This window comes from Mobula birostris, chromosome 1, assembly GCF_030028105.1.
Source record: "Mobula birostris isolate sMobBir1 chromosome 1, sMobBir1.hap1, whole genome shotgun sequence".
Lineage (NCBI taxonomy): Eukaryota > Metazoa > Chordata > Chondrichthyes > Myliobatiformes > Myliobatidae > Mobula > Mobula birostris.
In genome coordinates, this window is record NC_092370.1 from 148,632,242 (window position 1) to 148,657,593 (window position 25,352).

Genomic DNA, 25,352 nt, shown 5'->3' on the forward strand with positions numbered 1-25,352 from the left:
GTCCCCCCCTCGTACACTGTAACATGTATTCCTCCCCCCCGTACAGTGTCTGTGAAATGTCCTCACACCTGTACAGTGTCTGTAAAATGTCTCCACACCTGTACAGTGCCTGTAAAATATGCCCCCGTACAGTGCTTGTAAAATCTTCCCAGTACAGTACCTATAAAATGTATTCCCCCCCACACCCCAGTACAGTGCCTGTAAAATGTCCCCCCCGTACATTGCCTGTAACATGTAACCCCTCCATTCAGTGCCTGTAAAATGTTTCTGCCTGTACAGTGCCTGTGAAATGTATCCCCTGTACAGTACCTGTAAAATGTATCCCCCGTACATTGCCTGTAACATGTAGTCCCTCTATTCAGTGCCTGTAAAATGTATCCCCCATACAGTGCCTGTAAAATGTATCCCCCATACAGTGCCTGTGAAATGTATCCTCCTGTACAGTACCTGTAAAATGTATCCCCCCTACAGTGCCTGTAAAATGTATTCCCCCTGCAGTGCCTTTAAAATGTATCCCCCGTACATTGCCTGTAAAATGTCCACCCTCCCCTGCACATTGCCTGTAACATGTAACCCCTCCATTCAGTGCCTGTAAAATGTCCACCCCGGTGCAGTTCCTGTAAAATGTCCCCCCGTACACTGTGTGTAACACGTATCCCCCTCCCCGTACAGTGCCTGTGAAATGTCCCCACGCCTGTACAGTGTCTGTAAAATGTCTCCACACCTGTACAGTGCCTGTAAAATATGCCCCCGTACAGTGCTTGTAAAATCTTCCCAGTACAGTACCTATAAAATGTATTCCCCATACGGTGGTTGTAAGATGTCCCCCCCCTCGTACACTGTAACATGTATTCCTCCCCCCCCTACAGTGTCTGTGAAATGTCCTCACACCTGTACAGTGCCTGTAAAATGTCTCCACACCTGTACCGTGATTGTAAAATGCCCACCCCCATGCTGTGCCTGTAAAATGTCACCCCCCGGTGCTGTGCCTGTAAAATGTCCCCCCCCCCCCCCCCCGGTGTTGTGCCTGTAAAATGTCGGCCCTGTACAGTGCCTCTAAACTGTATCCCCCTCATACAGTGCCTCTAAGCTGTATTCCCTGCCTGATAGTGCCTGTAGGATGTTCCCGCTGGTACAGTGCCTGTAAAATATCCCCCCATACACTGCCTGTACAAATGCCCCCCCCCCCCACAGTACAGTGCCTATATAATGTCTGTGCCCCCTGGTTAAGTGTCCATAAAATGTCTTCCCCACCCGTACAGTGCCTCTAAACTGAATCCCCCCATACAGTACCTATAAAATGACCTCCCCATATGGTGTCTGTAAAATGTATCTCCTCTACAGTGCCTGTAAAATGTCCCCCCTGCCATACAGTGCCTTAAAATGTCATCCTGCACAGTGCCAATAAAATATATTTCCCCCTGTGCATGGCTGTAAAACGTATCTCCTGTACAGTGCCTGTAAAATGTTCCCCACACCCATCCAATGCCTGTAAAATGTATTTTCCCCGCCGTACGGTGCCTGTAAAATTTATTCTTCCCCCATACAACGCCTGTAAAATGTATTCCCCCCCGTACACTGCCTGTAACATGTATCCCCCGCTTATAATGCCTGTAAAACGTCCCCCGTATGGTGCCAGTAAAACGTCCCACCGTACGGTGCCAGTAAAACGTCCCACCGTACGGTGCCTGTAAAATGTATCTCCCCTGTGCAGTGCCTGTAAAATGTATTTCCCCCCCCGCCCCGGTATCGTCCCTGTAAAATGTATCTCCCCCTGCCCCCGTACGGTCCCTGTAAAATGTATCTACCCCGTACGGTAGATGTAAAATGTAAAATGTGTTCCTCCCCCCCGAACAGTGCCTGTAAAATGTCCACCCGTACAGTGCCTGTTAAATGTTCCCACACCTGTACAGTGCCTGTAAATTGTCCCCTGTACAGTGCATATATAATGTATCCCCCCATACAGTGCATATATAATGTATCCCCCCATACAGTGCCTGTAAAATGACCCCAGTACAGTGCCTGTAAAATGACCCCCTGTACAGTGCCTGTAAAATATACCCCTGTACGGTACCTATAAAGTGTATTCCCTCACCCCCCCATACGGTGCCTGTAAAATGTCCCCGTACCTGTACAGTGCCTGTAAAATGGCTCCCTGTACAGTGCCTCTTAGCTGTATCCCCCCCCCCACTGTACAGGGCCTCTAAACTGTATCCTCCCTGTACACCCCCTGTAAAATCCCCCCCCCCCGTACAGTCCCTGTAAAATGTATTTCCCTCCTGTACAGTGCCTGTAAAATGTACCCCAGTACGGTACCTATAAAATGTATTGCCCCACCCCCCACATGGTGCATGTAAAATGTCCCCGTACCTGTACAGTGCCTGTAAAATGTCTCCCTGTACAGTGCCTCTTAGTTGTATCCCCCCGTACAGGGCCTCTAAACTGTATCCCCCCTGTAAAATGTATTTCCCTCCCGTACAGTGCCTGTAAAATGTGTCCCCCGTACATTGCCTGTAACATGTATCTCCCCTGTACAGTGCCTGAAAACATACCCTTGCATACAGTGCCTCTAAACTGTATCCCCACCTGAGAGTGCCTGTAAAATGTTCCTGCCCGTACAGTGCCTGTGAAATGTATCCCCCCCTACAGTACCTGTAAAATGTATCCCCCCTACAGTGCCTGTAAAATGTATCCCCCCATACAGTGCTTCTAAACTGTATCCCCACCTGAGAGTGCCTGTAAAATGTATCCGCCCGTACATTGCCTGTAAAATGTATCCGCCCGTACATTGCCTGTAAAATGTATCCGCCCGTACATTGCCTGTAAAATGTATCTGCCTGTACATTGCCTGTAAAATGTATCCCCCGTACAGTGCCTGTAAAATGTATCCCCCGTACAGTACCTATAAAATGTATCCCCCCTACAGTACCTGTAAAATGTATCCCCCCTACAGTGCCTGTAAAATCTATCCCCTGTACACTGCCTGTAACATGTAACCCCTCCATACAGTGCCTGTAAAATGTCCCCCTCCCCGTACAGTGCCTGTAAAATGTATCCCCTCGTACAGTGCCTGTAAAACAGCGGTGCGGTGCCCAACCACATGCGAGGAAACGATATGATTTGGCGATAGGAGTCAGCTGCACCTTTCCTCATTCCCTGTCACACACTGTTGAGCCATTACGCACGCGAGGTCATTACCCGCGCGTCATCCATGTCAGCACGGGAAGAAGATCAACTCCTCGAACTTGCAAATGATGGGATGAAAAGTATGTTTGACATAACATCTCTGCCGGCATTCTGGATCAAAGTCAAGGCAAAATATCCTGAGAACGTTGCTTCCATTTCCAACATATCTCTGCAATGAATGCAACGAAAACTAAATTGCGGAATAGACTGGACATAAGGAACCCCCTTCGAGTATCGCTGGTCTCCCTTCACCCCTCGATGGCACAGTCTTGTTGCAGGAAGACAAACACAGGGCTCCCACTGATTCAGCAATATTAATGCATTGCAATGATTTTATATGTTCAAACGGGGAAAATATGTGCTGTGTGTTTAATATCCAAATGTTACTTAAAATGTTATGATGCTATTGACTTATATAACCATATAACAATTACAGCACGGAAACAGGCCATATTGGCCCTTCTAGTTCATGCCGAACGCTACTCTCACCTAGCCCGGCCGACCTGCACTCAGCCCATAACCCTCCGTTCCTTTCCTGTCCATATACCTATTCAATTTTTCTTTAAATGATAATAGCGAACCTGCCTCTACCACTTCTACTAGAAGTTCATTCAACACTTACTTCAAGCTCCCCTGATAATTGACTTATCACTATATTCATGCGAGGAAAATATGCGCTGTGTGTTTAATATTAAATTCATTAGATAAACCCTTTTAGAAACGAAATTGAGTGTATTAGCCACTTATCACCGACATTCTGGTCGTGATTAACCCAACCCCCGAACAAAATTGCCAAAAAGGATTTGCAGAAAAAAGAAATCGGCGGGTCACGACAAGGCTTCATGGTCATTGTAGTCTTTCTCTGGGTAAACAATGTATTTGACTGCTACTCTTGTCCGTTGGCAACCCTACCCCCCCTGGGTTGGCCGGTCCGCAAGAATATTGTCAATATTAAACCGGTCCGCAGTGCAAAAAATGGTTGGGGACCCCTGCTGTAAAATGTATCTCCCCCGTACAGTGCCTGTAAAATGTATTCCCCCGTACAGTGCCTGTAAAATGTATCCCCTGTACAGTGCCTGTAAAATGTCCCCTCCCCGTACAATGCCCTTACAATGTATTCCCCTTCCAGCGTACAGTGCCTGTAAAATGTTCTCCTCCCTCCCCCCCCCCCCAGTTTGGTGGCTATAGAATGTGCCTCCACCCCTATTATAGTGCAGAGCCTACTAAATGGATTCTCCCACCCCCCCCCCTAATGTGCCTCTAATTGTCCCCCTGTGCGGTGCCAGTAACATGTCCCCCCCCCACTGAAAGTTTTCATGTTTTATTGTTTTATGACTCTGACTCAAAGCGGATTAAATTTGACTTTTTTTTGACATTGATCAACAGAAAAAGAGTCTTTCATGTCATGTCAGTGAAAACAGACTCTTCAAAGTTATCTAAGTTAATTATGAATATAAAATACAGAACTACTGTTTGCATAAATATTCACCCCTTTCAAGACAGTATTTAGTAGATGCATGTTTGGTAGCAATTGCAGCCTTGAGAGTGTGGATAGGTCTCTATCAGCTTTGCACATCTGAAAACTACAATTTTCCTCTATTCTTGATTAAACTGCTCAAGCTCTGTTAGATTGCATAGGGATTATGAGTGAACAGCCCTTTTCAACTCCAGCCACAAATTCTCAATTGAATCAAGGTCTAGACTCTGACTTGGCCACTCCAGGACACCAACTTTGTTGATTTTAAGCCTTTCCTTTTAGCTTTGCCTTTATATTTGGGGTCACTGCCTTGCTGGAAAACAAATTTTCTCCCAAGTCACAGTTCTCTTGCAGATTGCATCAGGTTTTCCTCCAGGAATTCCCTATAATTTGCTGCATTCATTTTGTCCTCTACCTTCACAAGCCTTCCAGGGTCTGCTGCAGTGAAGCATCCCCACACCATGCTTTATGGTAGGAATGGTGTGTTTTTGATGATGTGTGGTGTTTAGTCTGATGGCCAAAAAGCTTAATTTTGGTTTTATCAGACCGTAGAACCTTCTTCCAGCTGACTTCAGAGTCTCCACATGCCTTCTTGCAAACTCTAGCTGAGTTTTCTATGAGTTTTTTTCAACAGTGGCTTTCGCTTTGCCACTCTTCCATAAAGCTGTGGCAGGTGTAGCACCGGGGCAACATTTGTTGTATGTGCAATCTCCCCCATCTCAGCCACTGAAGCTTGCTACTCCAACAGAGTTGTCATAGGTCACTTTGTGGCCTCCCTCACTAATCCCCTTCTTTCACGGTCACTCAGTTTTTGAGGATAGTCTGCTACGGGCAGATATACGGCTATGCCATATTCTTTCCATTTCTGAATGATTGACTTAACTGTACTCCGAGGGATGTTCAGTGATTTGGAAATTTTCTTGTATCCATCTCTTGACGTGCTTTTCAACAACATTCTTGCTTTGTTGCTTCAAATGTTCTTTTGTCGTCTTAGTGTAGTTTTTGCCAGGATACTGACTCACCAGCAGTTGGACCTTCCAGATACAGGTGTATTTTTACTACAATCAATTGAAACACTTTGATTGCACACGGTGATCTCTATTTCATTAATTACGTGACTTCTAAAATCAGTTGGTGGTACCAGTGATGATTTGGTGTGTCATACTAAAGGGAGTGAATACTTGTGCAATCAATTGTTTTGTGTTTATATTTGTAATTCATTTAGTTCACTTTGTAGAGATCTATTTTCACTTTGAGATTGAGTCTTTTTCTGTTGATCAGTGTCAAAAATGCCAAATTAAATCCACTGAGTCAATGTTGTAAAACAATAAAACATGAAATCTTCCAAAGGGGATGAATACATTTTATAGGCACTGTAGCTCAGTTTTAAGTGACTGACCCCTTATATCTACGTCTGTGTTTGAAACTCGTCCACTCATGAAAACATCTTTCTGTACCCTTGTGGTATCGTATATTTGAATAAAGTTACCTCACATCTATTTAACTCCAAGGACTATTGTCTCTCACCCCAGAATTACCCTGGTGAATCTATTCTGGACTGTCTCCTAATGTTACTATTTTTAATTTTGAAGACAAAACAGTACATTCCAGACAAGGCCTCACCAGCACAATTACATCAAAGCCTCCCTATTTTTAAACTCAAACTACTTTGTGTTGAAGGCTAGAATGCTGTGTACTTTCTTAACTACTTATTGGATTCATGGACTAGATCCCCTTGTATATCACTCACTTGTGGGCTTTCTCTTTCAGATAATCTAGTGTTTGATGTATCTTATGAAATGCATGATCTCACACCTCCCCAATGTTAAGGTCCATTTATAAACATTATACTCACTAAGTTAGTCCATCATTGCAGTACCATTTGAAAGTTTGGAAATCTTAGGTACAATTGCGGTGGTTCTCCAGTAGTTGCCTTTCTTTCTGGAAAAGACCCATTTATTTTCGACTTTGTGAGACCGAATGGATTGAAAATTTGCTAATACACTTCATCTGATACAGAGGACATTTAATTTATACATCAGTGTCCCATGTAGCACCTTGTTAACTGCCTTTTATAAATCCACACTATTTCAATAGTTTCCTTTATCAACTCTCCCTCAAAGAATATGATCAATTTTTCAAACAGGATTTACCGTGTTGACTAGGTTTAATTATATTCTGTTTTCCTAGATGATTAGTTACTTTTTTGATTTTTAACTTCAGAATGTTGCCCATAAACCTAACTGGCCTGTAGTTCCCTGCCTTCTGCCTTTCTCCTCTGATATCTACCTGAAGTTTAGCAAGTTATCAATTAGCATTTATCTTCCAAGGTGAATTTTAGATGCAAAATTTGTATTCAACATTACACTTGTATAGTAGATGACAACACATAACCAGATCCTTCATACCAACGTGTCATGTCAACCAAGGTGCCTTCCTGAGTGTGGTAAACCATATATATGTTGTAACTGGGTTAACTGTCTGGACACGCCCCTCTGCTGACTGCCCCTGTGGCTCCTCCTACAGATTCCTGAATAAAGGTGATTTCGTCTTGCCCCTCCCCCTCAGTCCGGGGGCAGACACTCAGCATGGAGGTCGTATTATTGTACAGCGAATAAAGCCTTTCAGTATTTTACCCAACCTCAGTCTTTTGGAGTTATTGAAGGTGCTTCACTGAGGCCTTGTTAGCCTGCATTTGTCCATACTGTGCTCAACCTTGCCTTTCCATGTATCTGTCCAAATGTCTTTTAAGCATTGCAAATTGTACCACTTTCTCAGTAATATCTCTGCCATTTCTTTACTATTATCAATTCACCTGCTTTGTTCTTCAGAGACAACACATTTACTGCAGCCACCCTCATCCAATTTGTATATCCATAGCAACTTTTACTGTTTGTTATTTACGGTGTGCAAGTTTTCTCTCAAAATTCATTTCTGTGTTCTTAGTCTTAAAGTCTTCCTAGTCCTGTAGTTTGCCACTTTCTGTGCCCTACAATTTGACAATATCGTTGACTTCCTTTTGCTAATCTACAGATTGTGCTTTTTCTCACAGAATTCTCTTTGATTGGGATAATTCTTGCTGAGCATTATTTGGATATTTGCCGCTGCTCTTGTACAGCAGTGTAGTCACTTAGCAAACTGTGTCATAGGGGAGTTAATGGGATTGTTTGAGGGAAAACACACAGGTAAAGGTAGGAAAGAGGGAATAGGATTTCTCTTTGCAAACCTGCGTTAACTCTTTAGACTGAATGGCCACTACCAGCGCATGATAGTGTGAGATATTCAAAAATCAAATCATGGCTAGTTCAACTCTTTCATGTTAGCCCTCATTCACAGGTGTTAGGAAAGGCATCATGTGGAATGTGGTATGAGGCCAGTATTGCAAATGACTTGGATTGTGCAGGAACCTGGAGGAGATCAGCTAGAAGAGCACATTTGGAGGTAATGACAAACTGAGACTAAATGTATTGAGGCAGGGACACGTGAACTATCACAAAGGTGGGGGAGGTAGATGGTCCAGAGTTTGCTGATCCAGCAGTTTGTATGAGTGCACAGGTCAGGAACTTTGACCCGAGACATAGTGGAATGGATCAGATATGTATTTTGTGTATGATAATACCAAGAGTCAAAAGTGAGCCAACATTGACTGACGTGACACACAAAAAATGCTGGAGGAACACAGCAAGCTAGGCAGCATCTATGGAAAAGAGTAAACAGTTGATGTTTCAGGCAGAAACCCCCCCCCCCCCCAGCAGGACTGGACATCCTTTTTTCCCTCCAGTCCTGCCGAAGGGTCTCAGCCCAAAATGTCAACTGTTTACTCTTTTCCATAGTTGTTGCCTGGCCTATTGAGTTCGTCCAGTATTTTGTGTGTGTTGCTTAGATTTTCAGCATCTGCAGGTTTTCTCTTGTTTGTTGACTGATGTGTGTCAATATAGGACTCAGAAAATCTACAGCACAGTATAGGCCCTACGGCCCACAATGCTGTGCTGAAAAACTTCCTTACTTTAAAAATTCCCTAGGGTTACCCATAGCCCTCTATTTGTCTAAGCTCTATGTACCTATCCAGGAGTCTCTTAAAATACCCTATCGTATCCGTCGCTAGCATCCTATTCCATTCACTCACCAATCTCTGTGTAAAAAAACTTACCTCTGACATCTCCTCTGTACCTACTTCCAAGTACCTCAAAACTGTGCCCTGTCGTGTTAGCCATTTCAGCCTTGGGAAAAAGCCTCTTCTGATTATCCACACGATCAATGCCTCTCATCATCTTATACACTTCTATCAAGTCACCTCTCATCCTCCTTTGCTCCAAGGAGAAAAGGCCGGGTTCACTCAACCTATTCTCATAAGGCATGCTTCCCAATCCAGGCAACGTCCTTGTAAATCTCCTCTGCACCCTTTCTATGGTTTCTACATCCTTCCTGTAGTGATTTATGTAATCAATGCAAACACATGAAAAGTAGTTATGGGACAAAACATTTACCTAACTTTCCCCTGACTGGAAGAGAGGTTTTCGAAAATGCATGGCTATAATTATATAGGGTGTGCCATAAAATGGAAACTACAAAGAGGAGAGGGACATGGAAAGAGTGGCTAGGCATTGTCCCCCTGGCTACTGTTGACAATTTCTCTGTGTGCTTCTGTATGCAGTACAGAATAGGTTGGCTTGCTTCTTTGTGGATCTGGAAGTTGAGCTGAATCTTGGATGCTATTCAAATGGCTTTTCCAATCTTTGGCAGATTTGAAATTGAAAAGAAGTTGAAAGCAGCAAAGAAAAAGGAAAAGAAAGAGAAAAAGAAGAAAATGGAGGAAGAGCGTGAGAAGAAGATGCAGCAGATTCAAGAGTTGCCGGTATCCTGTTTTACTGTTTTTCTTTTTTGAGAGTATACTTCTAGTTGTTTCAGTATCAGATCCCATACCTACCCTGATACTTACTGTATCATCTAGCCACTGTTCAGATTCATATTTAATGTTTTAAGTGCACCTCAGGAATGGGTTACTTTCTTCCCTGTCTCCCCAGACAGAACATGGAACTAGAAAAAAGATTACTAATGATTTAGCGATGTGCTCAAATATGAATGTGGAAAATTAGGAGCAGGAGTAGACCTTTTGACACCTGGTCTCTACTCTGTCATGGCTAATTATCTAGATTCAGTATCTTGTTCCAGTTTCCTCCCCACATCTCTTGATCCCTCTAGCCCTTAGAAAATATAATCTATTCTTTCTTCGATATACTTAGTGATTTGACTTTAAGTTCTGTGCAGGAGAAGTCCATAGGTTCACTGCTCTCTAGGAGAAGAAATTTCTCATCTTAGTCTTTTGTTTACCTCTTTAGACTTTGATCTCTAGTCCTGAATTCTCTGGCAGTGGAAATGTATCCCTGACATTTCAATCATTTGCACAGAGGTTAGTTCTGCCCCTTTTGCAATAAGGCTGTTTATGTATCAATTCAATAATTCCATCCTCGCTATGCCTTTCACACTAAGAAATTCTGAAAATTCCTTACTACTATAACCTGTGCCAACATCTCTTGAAGATTTGTCTATATCTGCTATTTTATTGAATTATTGTGAGACCTCTGTATACGCCATGTGGTTGCCCCTTTCAGTTCTACACAGTTACCATGAAACTTGAACTTCTCCGTATAATATCATGAGCTTCCATTGGGTGCTAGAGTTTTCCCCATGTCAAAAGATATGCAGAAATGCCCTTCGTTATGTGAGTGGTAGAATCTGAGAGGAGTTTTCGAGGGAAGTGAGTGCCCAAGGTTTAACCTCCCACTCAACTTCGCTGTCTGCTAACTTGGAGGTACTGCATTAGGTTTCCTCATCCAGACCATTAACGTGAATTGTAAATTGCAGATTCCAGCACTGACTGTATGGTACCCCTGCTTGTCACTGCCAGGTACTTAGGGAAAAATGACCCACTTAATCTGTTGGTCAACGAATTTTCTGTCTTAGCACAAATTATCCTAATCTCATGGTTTTTATTAATTTTAGAGTTGAGTTATATACAATGTGGAAATGAGCCCTTCAGCTTAATACATTGATATGTGCTACTTGTATAGAAACAGAAAATCTACAGCACAATACAGGCCCTTTGGCCCACAGTACTGTGCCAAACATGTACTTGGTTCAGAAATTACCTAGGGTTACCCATAGCCCTCTATTTTTCTAAGCTCCATGTACCTATCCAGGAGCCTCTTAAAAGACCCTTTTGTATCCACCTCCACCAGCATTCTACACATACACCGCTCTGCATAAAAACCCTGACATCTCTACTGTACCTACTTCCAAGCACCTTAAAACTGTGCCCTCTCTTATTAGCCATTTCAACCTTTGGGGAAAAAGCATCTGACTATCCGCATGATCAATGCCTCTCATCATATTGTACACCTCTAACAGGTCACCTCTCATCCTCCGCTGCTCCAGGAAGAAAAGGCCGAGTTCACTCAACCTATTCTCATAAGGCATGCTCCCCAATCCTATATTCTGTCATCATATTTGCATACCGAAATGAACCACCTCACGCTTACCTGGTTTGAAATCCATCTGCCACTTCTCAGCCCAGTTTTGCATTCTATCAGTGTCCCGCTGTAACCTTCTGACAGCCTTCCACACTATCCACAACACCCCCAACCTTTGTGTCATCAATAAATTTACTAACCCATCCCTCCACTTCCTCATCCAGGTCATTTATAAAAATCACGAAGAGAAGGGATCCCAGAACAGATCCCTGAGGCACACCACTGGTCACCAGCCTCCATGCAGAATATGACCCGTCTACAACCACACTTTGCTTTCTGTGGGCAAGCCAGTTCTGGATCCACAAAGCAAGGTCTCCTTGGATCCCATGCCTCCTTACTTTCTCATTAAGCCTGGCATGGGGTACCTTATCAAATGCCTTGCTGAAATCCATACACACTACATCTACTGCTCCACCTTCATCAATGTGTTTAGTCACATCCTCAAAAAATTCAATCACGGCCTGCCTGTGACAAAGCCACGCTGACTATTCCTAATCATATTATACCTCTCCAAATGTTCATAATTCCTGCCACTCAGGATCTTCTCCATCAACTTACCAATCACTGAAGTAAGACTCACTGGTCTATAATTTCCTGGGCTACCTCTACTCCCTTTCTTGAATAAGGGAACAACATCTGCAACCCTCCAATCCTCCAGAGCTCTTCCCATCCCCACTGATAATGCAAAGATCATCGTCAGAGGCTCAGCAATCTCCTCCCTCATCTCCCACAGTAGTCTAGGGTACATCTGGTTCCAGTACTGTTTTAGATAATGCTTTCCAAAAGCTCCAGCACATCCTCTTTCTGAATGTCTATATGCTCAAGCTTTTCAATTTGCTGTAAGTCATCCCTACAATTGCCAAGATCCTTTTCCATAGTGAAAACTGAAGCAAAGTATTCATTAAACAACAGGAATTCTGCAGATACTGGAAATTCAAGCAACACACATCAAAGTTGCTGGTGAACGCAGCAGGCCAGGCAGCATCTGTAGGAAGAGGTGCAGTCGACGTTTCAGGCCGAGACCCTTCGTCTGAGTTAGTCCTGACGAAGGGTCTCAGCCTGAAACATCGACTGCACCTCTTCCTACAGATGCTGCCTGGCCTGCTGCATTCACCAGCAACTTTGATGTGTGTTGCTCAAAGTATTCATTAAATACCTCTGCCATCTCCCCCGGTTCCATACGCAATTTTCTACTGTCACACTTGATTGGTCCTATTCTCTCACATCTTATCCTCTTGCTCTTCACATACTTGTAGAATGCCCTAGGGTTTTCTTTAATCCTGCTCGCCAAGACCTTCTCATGGTCCCTTCTGGCTCTCCTCATTTTGTTCTTATGCTCCTTCCTGCTAGCCTTATAATCTTCTAGATCTCTATCTTTATCTAGTTTTTGAACCTTTCATAAGCTTTTCTTTTTTTTCTTGACTAGATTTTCAACAGTCTTTGTATACCATGGTTCCTGTACCCTACCATCCTTTCCCTGTTTCATTAGAACGTACCTATGCAGAACACCAAGCATGTATCCGCTGAACATTTGCCACATTTCTGTTGTACATTTTCCTGAGAACATCTGTTCCCAATTTATGCTTCCAAGTTCCTGTCTGATAGCTTCATATTTCCCCTTACTCCAATTAAACGCTTTCCAAACTTGTTTGTTCCTATCCCTCTCTAGTGCTATGGTAAAGGAGATAGAATTGTGATCACTATCTCCAGAATGCTCTCCCACTGAGAGACTTGACATCTGACCAGGTTCATTTGGCAATACCAGATCAAGTACAGCCTCTCCTCTTGTAGGCTTATCTACATATTACGTTAGGTAACCATCCTGAACACACCTATCAAACTCCACCCCATCTAAACCCCTTGCTCTTTGGAGATGCCAATTAGTATTTGGGAAATTAAAATCTCCCACCATGACAACCCTGTTATTATTACACCTTTCCAGAATCTGTCTCCCTATCTGCTCCTCGATGTCCCTGTTACTATTGGGTGGTCTATATATAAAAAAAAATCACGCAGTAGAGTTATTGACCCCTTCCTGTTTCTAACTTCCACCTACAGAGACTCAGTAGACAATCCTTCCATGACTTCCTCCTTGTCTGCAGCCATGACACTATCTCTGATCAGCAGAGCCATGCCTTCACTTCTTTTGCCTCCCTCCCTGTCCTTTCTGAAACATCTAAAGCCTGGCACACCTGCCCCTGAGCCATCCAAGTCTGTGTAATGACCACTGCATCATAACTCCAAATACTGATCCACGCTCTAAGCTCATCTGCTTTGTTCATGATGCTTCTTGCATTAAAATACACACATCTCAAACCATCACTCGGAGTGCATCCCTTCTCTGTCACCTGCCTATCCTCCCTCTCATAATTTCTCCAACCTTCCTCTATTTGTGAGCCAACCACCCCTTCCTCTGTCTTCAGTTCGGTTCCCACCCCCTAGCAATTCTAGTTTAAGCTCTCCCAATAGCCTTAGCAAATCTCCCTACCAGGATATTGGTTCCCCTCAGATTCAAGTACAACCCATCCTTTTTGTACAGGTCACGCCTGCCCCAAAAGAGGTCCCAATGATGCAGAAATCTGAATCCCTGCCCCCTGCTTCAATCTCCCGGCCATGCATTTATCTTCCACTTCGCTCTATTCCGATTCTCACTGTCGCGTGGCACAGACTTCAATGACTACAGACCGGTGGCATTGACCTCCCACATCATGAAGACCCTGGAGAGATTTGTTCTGGAGCTGATCCAGCCTATGGTCAGGCCACACTTAGATCCCCTCCAGTTCATCTACCAGTCCCGACTAGGAGTTGAGGATGCCATCGTCTTCCTGCTGAACTGTGTCTACGCCCACCTGGACAAGCCAGCGAGCACTGTGAGGGTCATGTTTTTTGACTTCTCCAGTGCGTTCAACACCATCTGCCCTGCTCTGCAGGGGGAGAAGCTGACAGCGATGCAGGTGGATGCTTCCCTGGTATCATGGATTCTTGATTACCTGACTGGCAGACCACAGTACGTGTGCTTGCAACACTGTGTTTCCGACAGAGTGATCAGCAGCACTGGGGCTCCACAGGGGACTGTCTTGTCTCCCTTTCTCTTCACCATTTACACCTCGGACTTCAACTACTGCACAGAGTCTTGTCATCTTCAGAAGTTTTCGGATGACTCTGCTATAGTTGGATGCATCAGCAATGAAGATGAGGCTGAGTACAGGACTACGGTAGGAAACTTTGTCACATGGTGTGAGCAGAATTATCTGCAGCTTAATGTGAAAAAGACTAAGGAGCTGGTGGTAGACCCGAGGAGAGCCAAGGTACCGGTGACCCCTGTTTCCATCCAGGGGGTCAGTGTGGACATGGTGGAGGATTACAAATACCTGGGGATACAAATTGACAATAAACTGGACTGGTCAAAGAACACTGAGGCTGTCTACAAGAAGGGTCAGAGCCGTCTCTATTTCCTGAGGAGACTGAGGTCCTTTAACATCTTCCGGACGATGCTGAGGATGTTCTACGATGTTTGCTGTTGTGTGCTGGGGCAGCAGGCTGAGGGTGGCAGACGCCAACAGAGTCAACAAACTCATTCGTAAGGCCAGTGATGTTGTGGGGATGGAACTGGACTCTCTGACGGTGATGTCTGAAAAGAGGATGCTGTCTAAGTTGCATGCCACCTTGGTCAATGTCTCCCATCCACTACATAATGTACTGGGTGGGCACAGGAGTACATTCAGCCAGAGACTCATTCCACCGAGATGCAGCACTGAGCGTCATAGGAAGTCATTCCTGCCTGTGGCCATCAAACTTTACAACTCCTCCCTTGGAGGGTCAGACACCCTGAGCCAATAGGCTGGTCCTGGACTTATTTCATAATTTCCTGGCATAATTTACATACTACTATTTAACTATTTATGGTTCTATTACTATTTATTACTTATGGATTAACTGTAACGAAAACCAATTTCTCCCGGGATTAATAAAGTATGACTATGACTAATCCCGAGATTACGACCTTTGAGGTCCTGCTTCTCAGCTTCCTTCCTAGCTCCCTGTAGTCTGTTTTCAGGACTTCCTCCCTTTTCCTACCTATGTCATTGGTACCAATATGTACCACGACCTCTAGCTGTTCACCTTCCCACTTCAGGGTATCGTAGTCATGATCAGAAACATCCCGGATCCTGGCACCTGGGAGGCAAACTACCACCTGTGTTTCTTTTCTGCGTCCACAAAATCGCCTGATTGACCCCCTAACTATAGAGTCCCCTTTTACTGCTGCCTTCTTCCCTTCTGAGCCACAGGGCCAGACTCTGTGCCAGAGGCGTGGGCACTGTTGCTTCCCCCATGTAGGCCCCCCCATCAGCAGTACTCAAGCAGAAGTACTTATTGTTAAGGGGGACAGCCACAGGGGTACTCTCTAGTATCTAACTCTTGCCCTTCCTTCTCCTGACTGTTACCCACTTATCTGTCCCCCGAGGCCCCGGTGTGACTACTTGCCTCTTGCTGCTCTTTATCACCTCCTCACTTGGTCTCTAAGGAGCTGCAGTTCGATGCACCCGGTGCAGATGTGGCCGTCTGGGGGTCGGGAGTTTCCCGAACTTCCCACATCTGACACCCAGTACAGAACACCAGCCTCAGGGACATAAAGGACTTCATTGAAATTTTCTGAATGTCTGTCTACCTGTTCTCCCTCATCTATTCTGTCAAAAAATAGACAGATGATTTGTCCATGATTTCCCTTTTACGAATCCACTAGTGCTCTGTTTTATAACTTCCCCCACCACACGTCAGGCTAGTTGAGCTGTAATTCCCTGATTTGTCTTTTTACTAAGTAGTAAGGATATCCCCCACTAGTTCATCCCTTCCTACCTACATCTGTGACATTTCATGCTCTGGATCTTTTCAAAAATGATTTCAAGTTCCCTGACCCCATCATCTTAGTTTTACTATGGATGTTCAGTCCCTATATACCTCCATCCCCCACCAGGAAGGCCTCAAAGCTCTCTGTTTCTTTCTGGACACCAGACCCAACCGGTTCCACTCCACCACCACTCTCCACCGTCTAGCGGAACTTGTCCTCACTCTAAATAATTTCTCCTTTGGCATCTCCCACTTCTTTCAAACAAAAGGTGTAGTCATGGGCACTCACATGAGTCTCAGCTATGCCTGCCTTTTTGTTGGCTAAGTGGAACAGTCCATGTTCAAAGCCTACATTGGCATCTGTCCCCCGCTTTTCCTATGCTTATCGAGGACTGCATTGGTGATGTTTCCTGCACCCATGCCAAGCTCATTGACTTCATTCACTTTGCCTCCAGCTTCCACCCTCCCCTCAAATTTACCTGGTCCATTTCCAACACCTCCCTTCCCTTTCTTGATCTCACTGTCTCTATTTCTGGAGACAGCTTATCTACTGATGTCTATTATAAACCCACAGACTTTTGCAGCTACCTAGGCTATACCTCTTCCCATTGTGTTACTTTAAAAACGCCATCCCCTTCTCTCAATTCCTTCGTCTTTACTGCATCTGCTCTCAGGAAGAGGCTTTTCATTTCAGAATGAAGGAGATGTCCTCCTCTTTCAAAGAATGGGGCTTATGTTTCCGATATGTTGATCCATGGCCTTCTCCACTACTGTGATGAGGCCACATTCGGGTTGGAAGAGCAACACCTTGTATTCTGTCAGGATAGTCTCCAACCTGATGGCATGAACATCAATTGCTCGAACTTCAGGTAATGTCTCCACCCTCTCCTTCGCCAGTCCCCATCCCCTTTTCCCTCTCTCACCATCTCTTGGTCTGCCCATCACCACCTCCCTTTTTCTTTCTTCCATGGCCTCCTATCCTCACCTATCAGGCTCCCTCTTCTCCAGCCCTGTATCTCTTTCACCAATCAACTTTCCAGCTATTTACTTCATCCTTCCCCCTCCCAGTATCACCTATTACCTTGTGTTTCTCTCTCCCCTACCCCCACCTTTTAAATTTTTTTTCCTCCAGTTCTGATGAAGGATCTCGGCCTGAAACATTGACTGTACTTTTTCCCCATAGATGCTGCTTGGCTTGCTGGGTTCCTCCAGCATTTAGTGTGTACTGCTAGGATATATTGAAAATCTATCTGTCTGAACCTTGGAAAATTTCCACCAATGCATCCACTATGTGTAGGACCATTTTTAAGTTGCAGAATGTCAGACCCTGAAGAATTATTGGACTTTAATCCCTCCAATTTCCCAAACAACCCTGTTAATACTGACTTTTTCTTCAGCTTCACCTCACTTGATCTTGTGTTTCACAACATTCCTGCCAGGTTGTCTTTGTCCTTTGAGTGCACCAAAGCTCTGTGTTCAATTTGTTGTCTTTGTTCTTGATTGAATTCCTCCTTTTTGTAAAGGATATGTGCATTCTTCTTCACTAGTCATTGACTCCACACTTGACTTTCGAACCTTTTACAGTCGGCTTTGTTATCTGCAAGTTTATTCTCTCCATTCCAATCATTCCCATTGAGTATCTTTTCCTGAACTTTAAACTCCCAGTTTTTGAGTTTTTCTTCATTATTCAGCCCTTTATTTTACACTTCTCCTTGGATCTAATATTATACATAATTTTTTTTTGCTGATCCTTGGTTGAGCTAGCTGTTCTGTTTATGCAACAGATGTGAATGAACGATAGTTGTAATTTCTCTATAACCCACCTAGCTAACTCTTGATTTCATTGTTTCGTTTATCTAGATTCAGAATCCTATTCCTCTTTCCATCCTTTCCATTTTCATATTATGATTGTTCCTTCCCAAAGGATCCCACGCAACAGGGTTGTTTATTATTCCTTTCTGGTTACATCGTACCACTTTTCAGATATTTTGAATTTACTTAATCAAACATTTTTAAAACAAATAGAAAATGTAGAATCTATCAGATTCATGGATGTCCCTAAAGGAATGAAGCTAGTCTGATGTATCAGTAAGTTGAGATTTGTAGCAGTATATTTAGAGAGCTATACACAAAAATTGGACTTTCAGACCAACTTGTCCATACTCACCTCAGCTAGTCCCGTTTTCTTACACTTGGCCTGCAGCCCTGTACCTGTCTAAATGTATTTTAAGCATTGCAATTACACTGCCTCTCAGGTCCTCTGGCAGCTTGTGTACGCACTGTGTGACCACTTTATTTGTTTGTTAATGCAAATATCTAATTCTCTTTTTTTTAAACATGGGTTGCCATGGTAGCATAGCAATTAGCATGACGCTATTACAACTCAGGGTGTTGGTATTCAGAGTTCAATTCTAGCATCCTCTAATCAAGTTTATATGTTCCTTCCCATATGCACGTGGGTTTGTCCAGGTGCTCCAGTTTCCTCCTCCAGTCTAAAGACGTACTGGTTAATGGGTTAATTGGTGATGGTTAATTATCCTGTGATTAGGTTAGAGTTAAATCGGTGGGTGACTGGGCAACATGGCTTGAAGGACTTGTTCCATGCCGTATCTCTAAATAGACAAAGCCAATCATGCAACTCAACGCATAAAAGAATACAGACATGATCAAGAGGTTTAATTGTTGTTCAAACCAAACATCAGAATGGAGAAGAAATGTGATTCAAGTGATTTTGACCAGTGAAATGATTATTTGTACTGTTTGGGGTGGATTGAGTATCTCAAACTGCTGTCCTCTGGGGATTTTCACGCACAATGATTTTCTAGCATTTACAAAGAATGGGGCAAAAAAAACCCAAAAAAAAACAGTGGGTGGCAGTTCTGTGGGCGAAAATGCCTTCTTAATGAGAGCGGTTAGAAGAAAATGGCCAGATTGGTTTAAGCTGACAATAGAGCAGCAGTAACTCAAATAACCATTCATTCAGCAGTGGTGTGCAGAAAAGAACATCTCTGAATGTACGATGTATTCAACCTTGAAGTGGAGGGGCAGCAGAAGACCACGAATATACACTCAGTCGCCACCTTTTTTTTAAGGTACAGGTGATGCCTAATAAAATGGCCAATAAAATTTCCCACCAACCTGTGTGGTGGGAAATCATGCCTTTTCCTACCCCTTTTAAATCTGTTTCCTCCAGTTTAGAGGCCATGACCATGGGAAAAAGATAGCTTTCATCTTAATCATGTCCCTCATGATGTTGTATTTGTCAAAAGTCACCCCTCAGCCTTCTATGCTTCCAGCCTTTCCAGTCTTGCCTTGTAACTCAACCCCTCCAGTCTTTGTGGTTTCCAGCTGTCACAAGCCATATATTAGCCGGATGTTGTCCTTGGCCATTACTTGCAGTCTTGGATTTTGGCCATAGGAACGGTACAAGTTAGCTTCATGTGAATACTTTTGTTGTTATAAAATATCATCAAGCTGTTTAGTTGAACTAAGACACAAAGGATAATCAGTATTAACCTGAGCACAGGTATAGATAGAACTACATTTTAAGTGCAACAGATGTTCACCGTATCCTGTTAGCCCTGCAATGTCTAAATTAGGAGATCTATTTCCACTTGATAAACCAAGCTGATAGATTCATACCTTTTATCCAGCACTGTGGCCCTTCCATTGTGATCCCTAAGTGACACCTGGCTACTGGCAGGTTGAATTCATTTAGTTGGAGTGGCAAGGTGGGAACAAGTGGACTGGAGTGTAAAACAAACATTGGTTCTGGAAACCTGTGTGTCGTTATCTCCTGTACCTTCCCAAATAATGAATTACTTTTAGAAGAAAGCACTAGTGAAGTAACAGAGTTGGGTTCATTCAGATTTGGCAACTTAAAGCTTGCTTTTTAGTACAGTATTATTGCTTGACCATTGCTATCAAGCCATGGGTTTATCTTTCAGTAGAGAATGAAGGAAGTAGTGTTTCGTTGAAAATTGAGCTGCCAGCATATTGAAGCTGTAGTAGAATGTACTTATGCTGTGACAGTCTTGGAGTGATCTGCATTTAATGGACCACTTAATTAAAGCCCTACAGTTCTGCTAATATGAGCGAGCTCCATCCTTGGTACCAAGGGAGTTCAACGTCAGGTAAAGATGGTGCATTTGTGGCTAGTCCTCGATTCATTTAGACTTCCTGCTGAGGCTACCATTGTCTTGGAAGTCAGCTTTCGGCTAATTTACTTTTTTCTATGTAGTATGTCTGTGTTAGAGTGATTTTTGGGTTCAGGTCATTTACATTTAGCAAATGGCTTTGGCTACCGGTCTTCTGTTCCTTGATAATGTATTGTGAATTCAGTTTGGGACAATGCATTCCTAAAAGCTGACCCAGTCCAGACGCTGCTAGCATCTGTGGGATGGATGTGAGTCAGAAGGTGTGAAGTTTGTATGTAGCTTCAAAAGAAAGCATTGTCTATACTTTGTAAATATAGAAATGTCCTTTGTGTTTACCAAATAGATATGGAGCCTCACGTTGGGCCAGCGGACCTTTCCTCCGAAAATGTCTCCATATGATGCCTGCTGTATCTTGTTTTGTCGAATAAAGACTTTGTATCTACCAGTAACTCTCTCTGGCGATTTCATTCACACGACAACAGTCTGCATTCAGTAGATACAGACAGTGACCTTGACAGCATTATGATCTTGCTGCTGAAATCTAAAAACAAATGTACATCAAACTAGTCTGTTCTCGTAAAAGTTTATTACTGTCTTGTGAATAAAGTTGATTAAGTGTATCTTGTCTGCAAAAGCAAGAAGGATTGCATTAGTCTGCTTTTAATCATCAGGAAAGTAAAGACATCCATGGCAATGCTATCAAGCATCATTATTTACTATAGCCTGTTCAGTGCTATTGTGTTTGCATCACATTCTGCCAGCATCACATAGTACTAGACTTTACTGCAGCTTTTGCCCAGGGATGAAGGGAGAGTGACTTTCCTTGACTTCAGGGTGCAAGTAAAATTCAAGTTATGCAGACAGCTCTACACTGGCTGATGTCATTGTTTCATTTTATATGTTTATTGAGATACAGCAAGGAATAGGCCCTTCGAGCCATGCTACCCACAATCCCCCAATTTCATCCTTGCCTAATCACTTGATTTACATGTTGGAATCTACCAACTGGTATATCTTTGGACTGTGGGAGGAAATCGGAGCACCCGGAGGAAAGCCACGTGGTCAAAGGGAGAACACACAGTGGGGAGAATTGAATCCGGGTTGCTACGGTGCTGCTCACCTTGCACTAAGGATGATGTTTGGCTTTGAGGCCAATACTTGATATCTTAGGACGTCATATGTTCCGTGATTTAGATGTAACAAATTAAGTGACTTAGTCAACAGTTTTCATCTATCGCAAGGTCAGAGTGGAGACTTTATAGTGTTTGGTTCCATTCATAACAGGTATTACAAATGTTTGTAGATATCATGCACAAGATGGCCAAAAATTTCATGCTGAAGGTGCTTGGCACTGACTATTGCTGATGATTGTGGCTCAGCAGTACTACATTATGTCAGTAACATGATCATCATTGAATCCTCCACCACAAACTTAGATGCTCAAGTGGATCAACATTTATACTGATCTAGTCAATGTTACCTTGCTTACAAAAACAGGGCAGAGGTTTGGAATTTAGGTGTGAGGGGTGTGTTTTCTGACTACCCAAAGCCCTCCCTCCATCTGTGAGGTATGTCAGGAATATGGAATGCAACAAGACTTGGGAAGCTGCACCCTCAAAGACAGAATAGACCATAATAGACCATTCCTGGAATCTATGATCTCCTGTGTAGCCTTATTGAACTTCATCTGCTTAGGAGGCCGCTGCAAGCCACTTGATCTTGTGGCAGTAATCTTCTTGTGGTCTTGGAGCTTGGCCATAGCATCTCCTGAATGTTTTTGTTGCTGCAAATGCCGAGTAATGGTCTTCAGGAGGAAAGTCATTACTGCCACACAGATTGAAAATGTATACTTGTTTCAGGTACCAACATCTGGAGGCCCCTTACCAAATGAAAGGCAATGTAAGCAAGCATCATAGATCTGAAACTTTTTCTCTCCACAGATGCCAAGTGACCTGAACATTTCCAACATTTTTTGGTTTATTTCGGCCAGACAAAGATCCACATCAACTTGTTTCAGATACGGCTTTTGAAGCTGATGACACATGAAAGAGTGCAAATCCTGACCACACTGAAATGTTTTGTCACTGCAGGTGATGTCTCACAACAAGGAACGGAGATCAAGGAGGGATGAGAAACAGGACAAGAAGTCTCAGGCTATGGAGGAATTGAAAGCTGAAAGAGAGAAGAAGAAAAATAAAACGGGTAACAAACAGTATTATGTAGGCAGATTTTCATCCCAGAACCATATTTCTATGCCCTGGAGTTCTCATGAGATTAAACTGTGGAATCTTTCTTCAATGGTCCACTGTCCTCTGCTATTAGATTCCTTCTCTGGCCCTTTACCACTTCCACCTATCACCTCCTAGTTTCTTACTTTATCCTCACTCACATTCTTTCTCAGCTAGTCTCACCTATCAGCTGCCAGCTTGTACTCTTTCCCCTCCCCCATTTTTTTTATTCTGGCTTCTGCCCCCTTCTTTTCTAGTCCTAATAAAGAGTCTCGCCTTTTAAGCATCAAGTGTTATTTCCTCCCCATTGATGCTGCCTGACTTGCTGAGTTCTGTCAACATTTTGTGTGTGGCTCAAGATTTTCAGCATCTGCAGAATCTATTTTCTTTATAACAAACTGGAATCTTTTTAGTCTTAATGACCTGGGAGTGTGTTGTTGCAAATTACTATGTCAATTATGAGAATTCATCTCTTGGCTCATTCTACTTGCTCATTTCCATGTACTCAGTCTCCCTTTGCTTCTTATGCAATTGACTTGTACCCATCTCCCACTCTACATGCTCTCCATCTAATCTTTTGTTTCCCCAATGGATTTAGATGGCAAAGATGGTAGTAAATTAAGCGGAAGATGAGGGAAGTTGAGACTGAGATTTCTCACTGAAGGTGAGAAGGTATTTTGTGCAGAAAAGGCAATGTTGAAGATGTCTAGGTTTAGGAAGTGTTGAGACTAGGAGGAATGCTACGCTGCCTAGCAGCAGTTTGTGGGTAAGGAATATTGAAGGTAATCTTTTAGTCTGCTATGTGTTTCCATAGTGATTTTCTTCAGTGTTGTTGATGGCTTGAAAATATGAGAAACAAGGTATTCCCACTCTATGTTCTTAATCACAGAAAGCGTATTAGTGTAATAGCCTGTGTTGTAAGCAAATTGACCGAACAGACATGAAGGGATATGTAAAGAAAGCCAATAATTTTTGTGGTGTGAAGAATGTTCAGTTAGTTGATGTGCTCCATGAAGTCTTTTGATAAGTTTCCAAATGGTAATTGAAAAGAGACCTGGCCAATTGGATACACTTGTCTTGACACTAAGAAGCAGCAGTAATAGTAGACATTTGTTTTTCAGTTCGGGGGCATAAGTGGTGTGCCCCAGCAGTCAGTGTTGGACCCATTGCTATTTATCATGTATATCAATGACTTGGATGAGAGTATGCAAGGCAGGGTTAGTAAGTTTGCAGATGATGCTAGAAAACACGGTGAAGATAAATGTCAAAATTTGCTGGGCATCTTGATCAATAAGGTAAGTGGGCCAAGGCATGGAAAATAGAGTTTGATTTGGCTATACAAGCTGCTTCATTTTGGGAAGACAAATCATGGTGAGGTATTCATAGTAAACAGAAGAGCCCCGGAGAATGTTATAGAAAAGTGATATCCCTGAAGGTACTGTTGCAGGTAGATGGTGATGAAGAAGACTTTTGACATCACTTAGGTCCTTGATTCTAGAAGTTAGGATGTTGTGTTTGTAGGCTGCAATTTGAATACTGTGTTACCCACCTATGAGAAAAATGGCATTAAGCTAGAAAGAGTGCAGAGAGATTTATCAGGATATTGCTGGGATTTAAGGCACTGAGTTATGGACACGTTGAGCAGGTTGGAACTTTTTTACATTGCAGGGAGTGAAATACGAGTGAACTTGAAGAAAGATATACCTTTTGAGGGTGAATGCACGCATTCTTTTTCACAGGGCTGGAATTCAAGAATGAAAGAATTAGGTTTAAGATATACTGCTTAATAGGAACTTGAGGGGAAACGAATCATCAGTGTATGGAATGAGCTGCCAAAGGAAGTGATTAAGGCAGGTACATTAACGACATCTGAAAGGTACTTGGACAGGTACATATATGGATAGGAAAGGTTTGGAGGGACATAGGACAAATGGGGCTAAATTAGTTTGGAATGTTGGTAGGCATAAACCAGTTAGGCTGAAGGACCTATTTCCTTGCTGTATTACTCTGGAAGTGGCATTAGAAAATTTAAAGACTTTCAAGTATGACAGATGGCATGGTTGGTGCAAAAGGAAGATTATTACAACTGTCTTATATTGTATAACAATATTCAGAGACACAAGAGACAATAGTAGCTGGAAATCTGCAGCAGCTGCTTGAATGGGTGCCACAGAAAGTGTCAGAGTAAAGTTAGAGATTTGTGTATGTGTTAGTGATTCAAGACTAAGCTGGAAGGGTAAAATTTTTACCTAACTAAGTGGGCACATGTGGGCAAAGCATTTGGATTGAAGGCTGTGTCACAGAATAATACAGCACAGGAACAACCTCTTAGCCCTGCTACATATTGGTTATAGGAATGAACAAGTGGCTTGATTGAGGAGTGAGTTGTCTTATTTCTTTCAGCTGAATTATTGGCCAGGAAGCAGCCTCTAAAAGCCAGTGAGGTTTATTCTGACGATGAAGAAGAGGAAGAGGAGGAGCAGTCTAGTGTGAAGAGCGATCGGTCCTCTAGGTCTTCGTCTTCTGATGAAGAGGAAGAGTAAGTTCTTATATTAGTGGAGCTATGGCCTGTCACCTTGACTGTCTTTAGATAACTGGGATTTTATTGCTTTTAATTTTCAGCAAAAAAAAGTAAAAATGGAATAAATCCTGCTCTTTGGCTTAAGTTTTAGAATAATAGGCCAAAGACATCTTTGATCAGCTATAAAGCAGATACCAACAGAGCCAACGGTCTGGGTTAAGAAAGAACTTAAGTATTTCAGTAGTTGTCCAGCTACTGCATTCAAACCTGCTTTCCTTGGGCATGATGTAAAGAAATAAATGTAAATATGTGGGGATGAGATGGATGATGGATGATACATTGAAATAGTTGAATGCTTTGCTTGGGACAAAGCATCAGGGATTTGATGAGGAAATGGGCTGCAAA

At 43.0% G+C, this 25,352-nt stretch overlaps 1 protein-coding gene across 1 annotated transcript in view; it reads left to right on the forward strand.

Annotated features, from left to right (window-relative positions):
* Positions 1-8,259: 8,259 nt before the first annotated feature.
* Positions 8,260-25,352, forward strand: part of rtf1 (RTF1 homolog, Paf1/RNA polymerase II complex component) — a 106,707-nt gene continuing 89,614 nt past the window's right edge. Inside the window, exons 1-4 of the mRNA XM_072249885.1 lie at positions 8,260-8,294; positions 9,407-9,518; positions 22,289-22,400; positions 24,830-24,965. Of these exons, the coding sequence (XP_072105986.1) occupies positions 8,260-8,294; positions 9,407-9,518; positions 22,289-22,400; positions 24,830-24,965 (395 nt within the window). The remainder of the gene's footprint in view (positions 8,295-9,406; positions 9,519-22,288; positions 22,401-24,829; positions 24,966-25,352) is intronic.